Source organism: Schistocerca gregaria, chromosome 2 (assembly GCF_023897955.1).
Source record: "Schistocerca gregaria isolate iqSchGreg1 chromosome 2, iqSchGreg1.2, whole genome shotgun sequence".
NCBI classification, from domain to species: domain Eukaryota; kingdom Metazoa; phylum Arthropoda; class Insecta; order Orthoptera; family Acrididae; genus Schistocerca; species Schistocerca gregaria.
The window spans coordinates 121,890,505-121,902,713 of record NC_064921.1 but is presented as its reverse complement, the minus strand read 5'-3'; the positions used below and the strand labels follow the sequence as shown (position 1 = coordinate 121,902,713).

The 12,209-nt window shown below is 39.9% G+C and overlaps 1 protein-coding gene across 1 annotated transcript in view; it reads left to right on the top strand.

Moving 5' to 3' along the window:
• Positions 1-12,209, top strand: part of LOC126336485 (dynein axonemal heavy chain 7) — a 978,012-nt gene that overhangs the window by 522,819 nt on the left and 442,984 nt on the right. Inside the window, exon 33 of the mRNA XM_050000228.1 lies at positions 6,581-6,728. Within this exon, the coding sequence (XP_049856185.1) occupies positions 6,581-6,728 (148 nt within the window). The remainder of the gene's footprint in view (positions 1-6,580; positions 6,729-12,209) is intronic.

Below are 12,209 nucleotides of genomic sequence, written 5' to 3'. Positions count from 1 at the left end.
GATAATTGATCTTTCTGCCTATTTGTGCACAATACATTGCATTTGTTGATGTTGAGGATGAATTGCCAATCCCTACACAAATCTTTGAGCCTCTGCAGGTCTTCCTTCATTTCACTACAAGTCTCTAGCATTACAACTTCTTTGTATACAACAGTATCATCTGCAGAAAGACTCGCAAACTTTAATTATTATCCACTAGTTAATTAACCCAAAATTACTTTTATGACTGAAGATTTTTCTCCATTGAGAATGGCATGCTGTGTTCTGTTTCATAGAAACTCTTCAATCAACTCACACAGCTAGTGTAATGTTCCATACACCCATATTTTGTTCGTTAGGCAGCTGTGTGGACTGCACTGAACACCTTTTGGAAATAAAGGAACGTGGAACCAACCTGGGTGTCAGTGTATACTGCCTTCTACTTTTCATGGATGAACAGAGCGAGCTGAGTTTTGCATGGTTATTGGTTCTGAAAACAATGCTGATTCCTACAGAGAATATTTTCAGTCTCCAGAAATGTCGTAGTACATGGGCATGAAACATGTTCCAAAATTTGACAACAGACTGACATCTGAGATATAGCACTACATGCATTTATTCGATGCCTCTTCTTGAAAATGGGAATAAGCTTTTTTTTTTCGAATCATTAGGAATGCTTCACCTGCTCAGTGACCTGCTGTACAATCCTACTAGAAGGGGAGCAAATTCTTTTGCATACTGCATGCAGAATCTCATCTTAGTATCCCACCAGTCCATTGGCCTTTCCTTATTTCAGTCTCTCTCATTCTGGTGTTCATGCAGTGATTTAAAAAGGAAACTAAAGTGTGATCTTCCTCAGTCATATAGTTTTGGAAAAAAACACTTTAATATTTTGGCTTTCTCTGTGCAATCCTGTGTTTCAGAGCTATTTTGGTCATAGAGGGTCTGAACAGAAGACTTCAATCCATTTACCAATTTACCATAAGACCAAAACTTTTTAGAATGTTCTGTCAAGTGTAGAATTTTACTTTCAGATCTGTTGAATTCTCCATGTTTGGCTCTCCTTGCACTAATACTTATTTCATTCACTTTCTGTTTGTTTGTGGTGCTTTGGCTAGGATTAAATTTACAATGGGGTTCTCTCTTTGCTTTAGTAACAGCTCTGAAACATGGCAGTTAATCCTCTGGGGGTCTTTCCATCTCTCACAGCTTTGCTTAGTGCATATGTGTATAAAGTATTTTGTACAAAACTGTTGAAATTTGTTTATTGGTGCTCGACATTGTCAATGCTGGAAATGAAAGTTTTATGTTGACTGCTCAAGCCATCTGATATCCGTTTCTTGTCATTCTACCTTAGCAGAAATATCTTCCCACCTTTCTTTAGATTCCTACTTGCAGCTATATTCAGTGATTCTGTAAGAGCCTTATGATAATTGATTTCCTGTGCTGAACCAACTGAGTCAAAGAGTTTTGATCTGTTGGAGACCAGGAGATAAAATGTGTTGCCTTCATGAGTCACTTCTCTGCTCACTAGCTGCTCAAAGTAATTTTCGGATGAGGCATTTAGAATAGTTTCACATGATTACTGGAAAATTTACATGAAATATTCTCCAAGTTTCATCTCAGCTATTCCACCAATACTGCTCCTGAGTAGGCATTCTATAAGAGCATCGGGTGACTACATTCGATGTGCCTCCAACATTTATCTTAACGCAAATTACCACCGCTCAGCCTATCTTTGCATACTGGTGCGCAAAACAAGTACAAGAGCAGGGACAGCTCTTTCTTGAGTGCCACAGGGGTATGGCCCCACTACGAGTATTGTGACATAATTTTACAGCATGTATTTTTCCAGTATTGTATCAAAAAGTTTGAGTATGACATGATTTTGGTGTAGTACAAAAGATAGAGACCAGAGGTGATGATGCCCAGTTTCCACTACTCTGATGCAGAGACACAGTGTTATTCTGAGCTGCCAGTAGCCAGACCAAGTCTTGCTGTCACTCTTTCACTCCCCACCCCCCAGTGCATTCTTCCACTGTAACTAACCTGTTTTCCTCTCCCCACAAGACAGTGAGGGCCAGTGTGAGATGGTCCATACTCACCTCCACACCCCCGGCCCCTAAAATTTCAGTCATAGTGATGTGAACACCTCTCGCTATACCTTATCTCAGGGCCATATCAGGTGAACCCGCTGGATGGACCAGCTCATGCCTATCCCCATTTCCATCGTGTCTCATCCCCACCCTTGTCCACTTGTCTGTACATCTGCACAGTGCTTGTGGCCAGCAGTCTTAGGTCTCTAGCCAGAGTCATACTGAGATGATCCTGCACTGCTGGCAGAACCAAAGCTGCACTTCCCCCTCATCCCCCCCCCCCCCCCCCCTGCTCCACTACCCCAGGGAAAAGCACCTTTCTACAATTTTTCTACACAAATAAAGGAAATTTTGTAATTTGTAAGGTAGGTTTAATGAAAATGAAGCAATATTGGCAAGTGAGCTATGTAGATGAAAAATCATTGTAGCAAATAAATTAAAAACAGTACAAACTTTCTAAAAAAAATGGAATGCAAAACAAAATGTGTGTCATAATTGTTTGTAGCAGCTAATGTGTGCCGAATTTATACATAACAAGGAATAAAATTTATTTGCTTCTATTAAATTATAAGCACTGTATTAGTTGTTAATAGAAAATAAAATAAAAAGTTCTATAATTAAGAGATGACAACATACCCTTTCTCAAGAATTGTGTATGTATTACAATTTTACTGTCCATTTCCTTGCTTTGACCACAGAAAATTCATTGACAATTTCATTGAAGCCAAATTTAGCAGCTGTGTCATATTCTAGAGACAAGATAGCTGAATTTGATGCCTGCTTCACCAATACTTGACCTTATGTAAATTTACTATCATTTGTCTTGTGCTGACATTGCAATGAAATTGTCATACATATCCTCACAGTTAATTCAATATTTGGTGAAGCACTCATAACCTTACTTTGTGATGGGCGGGATCACATATCTAAATGGGAGGAGGAAAAAAGTAAGCTTTGCATGACAGGTCACTGCCAAGTAACATAAATTGAAAAAACTTAGGCGTAATAGGGTGTGCGATAACCACATACAACAGTGCATGTTCTGCAATAAGCTGCCGTGCTGGCCACAAAGTTGGGAGTGAGTTCTTGTGGCAATGCATTCTGTTCCTTCACCAGTGCACTTGACAACTGCTGGATGATTGTTGGTGCATGTAGACATGCTGTGATATGTCTCCCCAATGCAACCCTCATGTGGTTGATTGGATTTAAGATGGGGAAATGGACAAGCCAATCCATTCAGTAAATATTCTCCCATTCCAGCACCTCCTCCAACTGTGCTGTTCGATGCAGCCATACATTGTTATCCCTAAAAATGAAATCAGGGCTGAGTATACTCTTGGAAAGACACACATGTGGAAGGTGTACAGTATCACGCTAACTTTGACTGGTATGTGTACCATATTCAAAATGTGGAGATCAGTACACTCATGCAACAATATGCCTCATCTTGCCATAACATCTGGACCACCAAACGATTATGTTTGGCAACAATGAATGAATTGTCAAATAACAAGAGGTAGGAGTATGCAATGCTTCCAGGGACATTTCAAATATGATCATTTTGTTCCTTCAGTTATTATATTGTGGTAAGGCATGATGATGCATGTAGGTATGAGCTATATTACTTGGTAGACACACATCATGTAAGTCCTACTTTCGGTTTTAAGTTGTGCTCACCATTGTACATTCAAACCTGAATTTTGTATTACATTGCTATTAAAGTCGGGTTTTAGCCAGGTTTCAGTATAAAGTACTATGTAGACATTGGTGCCATTTTTAAGTAACACTAGACCTCAGAATTTTCCTTGGATGCCCCTGCAGTTACCTAATACCACATCAACATTTTCTTTCTCCAATCTTCATGACAAACATTACTCTCTTTAATTAATGGGGATATTATTCTTTCCTGTCTCTAATTAGAACTTGTCTTATTGGACCTATGGAGGGATAACTCCAGCCTAAAAACCCACAAGTGCAGGCCACACCCACTCCACTACCATAGTAATTGCTTCATACGTGTAGTGTACAGACCTATTAAGGTGAGAAGTGGAATCTACAATTCTTCTCTCATTAATGGAGGTCATCAGTGACATTCTTATGGTATGAAATATGCCAAAGAGTAACTTTTCCACTTACTGTTGACGACACAAATTTATAGTTTAAAGTTCATAGTATTACTTTCAAAATTCCAAGTCTTATTCATCTGTGTTGGTCCTCAGCTATCAATTGCTCAGCTCCACATCTACATTTGTGTTAAATGTACCAATCACTCAAGTTTTGAAGAGTTTGCAACTTTACCATGCAAATGATTATATTTCACAAACTGTTTCTATGGCACACCAACAACTGTGCCATTCATCTTGACTGGAAATCAGTATCCAGATTTTTTTTCATTAGCTGTTTGAAAATTCAGTACCAAATTTACGACTTTTCAGTAGAAAAATGCTCATATCAGAGCACAAAAAGGCAAATATGCCCCTGCTTAAAAGACTCTGACTGAAAACTGAGGTACTGGCTGCCTGTTCTACCTTCCTCAGCACCTGTAACAATTTTCCCAAAAATTTTGGCTGCAAACATATTCACACTCTTTTTTAACATGCAGCTCACCTCTCACTCCCATAAACTACCCAATCTGTAGCTCACTCATATCCACTAGTTCATTGCCGTAAGTCACTCATACCAATCCAGTCCCACTTGCTCATTCTCACTCACTTATTCAACCCAACTCATTGTTATTATCGCTTTGAATCTCTCGAATTTTGTCACTGCCTCCTATCTCAAAGCCACAGGCTCCTCTGTTCTGTCCTACTACTACTGACTCCTCTAACTATCACTGTATCATTCTTGCTCTCTCTTAATGCTGCTGTCAGTCATTTCTTCCCATTGCTCCTGTCTCTTCTCACTGTCACTACTTCTCTCTTCCTCATTGTCATTGTCATAAACTCTGTCTCTCATTCTCACTGGTTCTCAGCCCTTTCCACTTTCCCCTTTTCTTTATTCCTCTTACACTGGCACTGTCTCCTTCACTCTTTTCCTAGTGCTGTTCTTCTCTCACACTGCCAGCGTGTCCTTCACATTTTCTATATCACAACCACTGTCTACTATCTTCCAGTACTTCTTACTTTTCCATTTCTTGCCCACAGCCACTGGCTCTCTCTAAGATAAAAAATTATAAGTATGTTCACATGCCAAAGTTTCTGGAAAAAAATTGTAATATGCTGAGGAAGATGGAATGAGGCAGCTGGTGCCCCACTTTTTAGTCAGAATCTGTTGAACAGGAGCATCTTCACCATCTTAGTGCTCCAACATGAGCATTTTTCAACTGGTTTCTTTTCCTTTTACAGCAGAGTATGGCATGCAAATGAAAATAACTTTATAGATCAGTAAAATTACGATAATTTACTTATGTGAAATTGAAATAACACAAAACTGACACGTCAGACCATATTTTTTGTGCACAAAAATTTTTCATGTGTTTCAGTAATACAATATGGGGTTCCCAGAACTCTTCTGGTGATAACAGAGACACTTTACAGCATAGCCTTGCATGCTCCATCACTTTATAAACTATTTTTTACTTCATACCAGATTTTACATGCGTATTTTAAGTTCAAAGTAGTGCAACTTTGAAATCTGTATCTCAGAAATGGATAAAGATATCAAGAAAACTTTTTTGGTTTCTCCTCGGAATTGCCTATGACCTAAATGGTACCTCCATTAGACCCTTCAGGTGCACCATAGCAACATTTAATGCAACAAAAAGTAACCAATTTGCTCATTGTAAGCTGGAGAAAGTGGTAATATTCAAACTTTGACCCTATATTGTAGGTTAGTTACAGTAATACAATCCTTCTGTTGGGTATACAAATCATTCCTAGGCCAGAACTATCCAAAATACTTGACCCTACTTTTCTCTCACACATAGAACCTGATGTATGAGCCCCAAAAAAATACCTTTTTTTTGTGTGTTGTGCTGTGAAACGTATTGGTAGCATGAGTTGTTCCATGCAAACCGATTATGTGATTACTATTATCCACAGTTCTTCCTTTGTTACTCAAGAGTTAACTATCTTCCATTTGTTCCTATATTAGTATTTTCTGGTCCCTGGTATTAGTATCATGTACATTCCCTTTCTTTTTAATTCACTTCGTTTGTTCCTTGTTCTTCATATATTCTCGTGGCTTGGTATATGCCTGACATATGTATCTTTTGTCTACTACTTCTATTTGCAAAATAAATCTGATTGATGAAAACTTAACCACTTAACATTTAGTTTTACGTTTTTGGCTCTCGTTGTATTTGTATAATTAGCTGAGTACAATAATTAACTATGTTGTAATTTATCTTTCTCACACACTCTCAGTATGTTGTGTTTTCAGTTAATTTGTGTTGTTGCATATTACATAACTGACAAAAGAAATATAGAGATCAGTTCTCATTTATCACACATTTTTCAACATTAAAAAGATGTTTTTGATTTTTTTTCAATCATTCCTTTTTACAGAGGTTTCAGTAAGGAATTTGATCCATGTATTACTGAAATTGTTGGAGCAACACTTGAAATATATAAACAGTCCCGAGCTAACTTACTGCCAACCCCAACAAAATCTCATTATCTTTTCAACCTCAGGGATTTTGCAAGAGTTATTCAGGTAAGGTAATGTAGTGATTAAATGCAGTACCATTGTTTGTTAGAATGAAAAAGTGCACTTCTAATTTTAATGACACCAAAGAAAGTGTGGCTGTAGCTGGTACACAAAATGTAATTTCTGTTAGAAGCATCAGTACACAATGGATTAGTCACCCTTTCACTTCTGTTTATCATACCAATTATCAATACACAATGGATTAGCCACCCTCTCCTTTTTGTTTATAATATCCATTATACCTGATGGACAGGGTGAACAGCAGTCTGTGGCGATTTGCTGGTGATGGAGTGGTGTACAGGAAGGAATGGTTGGGTGACTGTAGCAGGATGCAAGATGACTTTTTGGTGTGATGAATGGCATCTAACTATAAATGTAAAAGAAAGTAAGTTAATGCAGATGACTAGGAAAATAAACCCATTATGTTTGAATACAACATTAATAGTATGCTATTTGACACAGTCACATTGATTTAATATCTAGGTGTAACAATGAAAAGTAATATGAAGTGGAACGAGCATGTAAAAATTTTAGTTAGGAAGGCATATAATCGACTTCAGTTTATTGGGAGAGTTTTAGGGAGGTGTGGTCCATCTAGGGAGGAGAATGCATATAGTATACTAATATGACCCTCTGTTGAGAACTGCTTGAGTGTTTGACTTCCCCACCAGATTGGATTAAAGGAAGACATTGAATCAATTCAGAGCTGAGCTGCTAGATTTGTTACCAGTAGGTTCAGCTAAAATGCAAGTATTGCGGAGATGCCTTGGGAACTATAATGGAATCCCCAGAGGGAATGCAACATCCTTTGTGAGGAATGCTGTTGAGAAAATTTAGAGCGCTGGTATTTGAAAGTGATTGTAGAACAATTCTTCTGCTGCAATGTAAATTTTGCCTAAGGACCATGAATGTAAGATGAGGAAAGTTACAGCTTATACAGAGGCTTATAGACTGTCATTTTTCGCTCGCTCTAGTTGTGTGTGGAACAAGAAGGGAAATGGCTAGTAGTGGTACATTGTACCCTCCACTCTACACCATACAGTGGTTTGTAGAGTGTGTACATAGATGTAGATTTAGAATATTGCTGTCAGATTAGACAAGATTTCAATGTAGTTTTTTGTTGTTGTTCTGTAGTTCTGTGTAACAAAAGTAATTCCAAATGAAACATTATACCACCAAAGTTTTCATGTAAAACACTGACAAACATTTAGTTTCACTTAAGTCTAGTTTCTTAACATATGTGTCCAGAGGCACCTTCAGGATGACTTTAATTTGTGATTGTGATTGCTACACATTACTGAGCAAGCTGCTGTAGTCAATGATACTTGTACTTATCAAAGAAATAACAGTACTGAACAGTTTGTACAAGTAACGACAGACAACTGAAAGATAATTTTTTACCAATGAATTAGTTACATGAAGGCATATGCAATAATAAAAAGAAGGTAGCGTTACCAACATTTTACGTGTACTGTAGCTCCACTATCTGACAAAAAAGTGAAGGATCCAGCAGACAGACATAAAGATAACTTCGTTCATGTACACATTAGCAACGTGCATGTAACTAAGTAGACGAGCAATTCTCTGTGATTGGTAAAATGGCCAACAGGGTGCATCAGCATTATTCATGTTCAATGTTACTATCAGGCCTGATATGGTATATGAGGGGTGTGAGCAGAATTGGATGTTGAGTGATCACTGTGGAGAACAAGGAGTTGCCACATACTTGTTTGACACATCGTTTTCAGCACCTGACAGCGTGTGAGGGTGGATCTCCAGTCGTTCAGATGGTTGAATTATGCAATATCCAGATTTGGGAGGCATTCTGATGTTATAGTGGTCTGATGTTGGGCTGCATGGTTATATGAGGGCAGTAAAACTCATTGTCAAGGTTCCAGTCAACCATGTCTTACCGCCACAAGGGGTGATCTCTGTACTGTGCACCAAGCACCCCTCCACATATGTGTCTGCCTTTTGAGGACAGGTAACAGACTCTCTGCAACGTTCTGTGTCATCCCACATATCTTTGTTTGGAGACTAGCAGCAGCCAGACTAAGGAATGAACACTCCATGCATAGGCTGCCATTAGCTCAACACAAATGGGTGTGTTTGGAATGATGTTGTAGCAGGGAGGTATGGACTGCTGGTGAATGGCATCATATTGTGCTTAGTGATGAATCAAAGTTAACCAGTACCCTGGATGACAATTATCTGCAAGCACTGTGGCAAGCTGGGGAGAGGTTGTATTACTGTGATACTATTTTTCATCAGGACAATGCTCACTTTCACATATCACCTGTCTCTATGAACTTTCTGCATGACATTGAGGTACTCCAGTGGCCAGCAAGATCCCCAGATCTGCCATGATAGAACATTTGTGGGACCAGCTGAAATATTAACTCCATCTCACTGCCAGTATCTACAATATTGAGGACCAGTTACAACAGTTGTAGGCCAGCTTCCCTCGGGAGATGAAAAAAATAGAGGGAAACATTCCATGTTGGGAAAATATATCTAAAAACAAAGATGCTGTAACTTAACCAACAAAAGCACTGGTATGTTGATAGAGACAAAAAACACACAAACACACAAACACACACACACACACACACACACACACACACACACACACACACACACACACACACACACACACACAAATTAAGCTTTTGCAACTCAAGGTTGCTTCATCGGGAAAGCATCCCCACATGTACAGACACAGGCAGACATATGTAAATGCTCTCTGTCTGTTAGAAAACTTTCTATTCAATTGCGTATGTCATCAGATAGACCATAAGCGTGCACTTTTTGGAGCAAGCGGCAATGCAGAACTGAGTGGAATGTCTTTTGAAAGTAGAGAAATGTGGCATCAGCCTGGAACCGGTATTCAAAGCTTGTTGTATATCATGCACAAAAAGGGCCAGCTCTGCCTCGCATGACTGCTGTTTCCTAAATTCGTGCTGGTTTCTGCAGATGAGCTTCTCAGAGTCTAGAAACGTCATTAGGTCTGAACACAAAATATGTTCCTTGATTGTACAACAAATCGATGTCAGTGAAATTGGACGGTAATTATTTGCATCTGATTTTCTACCCTTTTTATAGATTGTTATGACCTGGGCCTTCTTCCGGTCCCGTGGAGCTTTCTGCTGTTCCAATGATCTCTGATAGATGATGGATAAGAATGGTGCAATATTTGTAGCATAGTCAACATATAATCTCACAGGGATACCGGCTGGGCCAGATGCCTTCCTGATGTCTAAGGATCTTAACTGTTTTACAATCCTAGATACACTAAACAGTATGTCATCCATCCTTGTGTTTGTTTGATAATTGAAAAGGGGAATGGTGCCACAGTCCTCTACCATAAACGAGTTTTTGAAAGCTAGGTTTAGAATTTCGGCCTTCTTTTTATCATCATCTGTTACATTACCCATACTGTCTGCAAGAGAAGGTATTGAATTATGTAGATGGCCAATGAATAGGTTTGCATAGGACGGTACTATGTGAGTGCCCATTGCTGTACCACATGTTTCTTATGGGTGATACTGTGGGGTCCTGCACACTCATCACTTATAGGGTGCCTAAAGGATGCTGCACTCTCGGGTAGATAAACAACAATTCAAGCAAATCACATTAATAGTTTTTAGTACAATAAATAAGATCAAGAATACTTAACTTTGTATTTACAACGGTGTTGCAAGTGATGGGTGGCATGCAACGCCCATACAAGCAATGACGATGAAACACCAATAACTGCTATCATAGCACTCTCTGCTAGGCGGCATCTAGTACTGTGCGGCCGTGGCTGGCAGGAGCAGCATTTGTATTCCTTTCTTGTAAAAGCCGCTGCTGTCGTGGTGCAGTCGTAGCCAGAAAGCTTTTTGGCTGTCGTCATCTCACAGCCTTCTCTCCTCTTGTGTTCTTCATCTCCATGCTAGCACTTGTTGATATGCCAGAACATACCTTACCCCCAAAGCAGTGGACTGTCGTCATGTAGGCAGTGTGACCATTGTGGGGGAAGCAGGAGGGTGGATGCCTTGCGTGACTGCAAGCTTTGGCTGCAGGGGATGTCAAGTTTCCGGTTGTACCCCACCATCTGGCCTGCTCTCTGGCAGAAATGTCCCTGGAAAACAATCAGAAGGGTATGTGTCCACCTCCTGATGCCAGGAACCAGATTAAGAAGGTGGCAAATGCTATGGTATGGGCAGTTCCAGCTCCATCAGTAGGATGAGAGGAGCCAGAGTAGGCGAAGTCTCTGTCTCCATGAGGTTGTCCCACGGTGTGGTAAGGACACCTTCTGGCAGCTGTTGTGGCCACGCTGTCCTCTGGACCTGTGAATCTGGAGGAAAAGACACAGCAAGATCATTGTGTGCATGAGAGAGGCGAAGTTCAGTTTGATGTCGGCGCTGCAAGCATATGGACCTGAAATAAGGTGCATGCAAGTGCAAAGTCATGAACAATCTCACCTTGTGCCCACTGTTTGCTGGCTGCTAAAAAACCTGTAAAAGGAAATATTATGCAATGAGAAGCGATACTTGGGGCCTTCCTTCAGTGCCGGATGCTGAGGAGGGTGGAGAAGGTGGAGCAATGTCCAATGGTGGCAGCCATGAACCAATTCCACAGGTGATAGCCCATCTTGTGGGTGTGAACAATATGAGGTGAGAAACACTTGTAATGCTTGATCACTGTGACTGCGGGGTGAAGGTTGGTGATCTGCCACTTAAAGGTTCTGACAAAACATTCTACTTTGCAGTTTGACTGTGGATGGAGCGGTGCACTAGTTAGATGCTGTATACCATTGTGTTCACAGAATGTTTGAAAATTCATTTGACGTGAACTGCAACCTGTTCTCTGACACTATTACTCCAGGTAAACCTTCAAGGCAAAAAATAGGGGACAACACCTGAATTGTGCTAGTGACTTTGTTGAGTTCATTGGCTCAGCAAAAGGAAGCTTACTACACGAATCAACCACAATCAACCATTGAGTGTTCCAAAAAAGGTCTTGCAAAGTCTATGTCCACACATTGCCATGGCGATTGTGACTTAGGCCAAACAGAGAATTTTTTTTGGTGTAGCGGACTGATTTTCCACACATTCGTGACACTGTGACATCATCTGTTCTATATGGGTGTCCATATCCTGTCAAGTACAGTGTCGATGTGTCAACTGTTTCATATTAACAATCCCCCAGTGTCCCTGGTGAATTAACTGCAACACTTCGATTAGATTAGATTAGATTAGATTAATACTTGTTCCATAGATCATGAATACGACACTTCGTAATGATGTGGAACGTGTCAGCTTTTGCAAAGCTTTAGAGATCAACACAAGTGACTGTCTACATCATTTTCAACAAGAACTACATCTTTCTGGAGAGTGAGGCTATGTTGATGTTCAAAGTATCAGTGCAGGACAGAGTTCTTTACACTATTCAATGAGTGAGGCCAAGATGTGGGAATGTTCAAATCTGGATCAGCTTCCATGG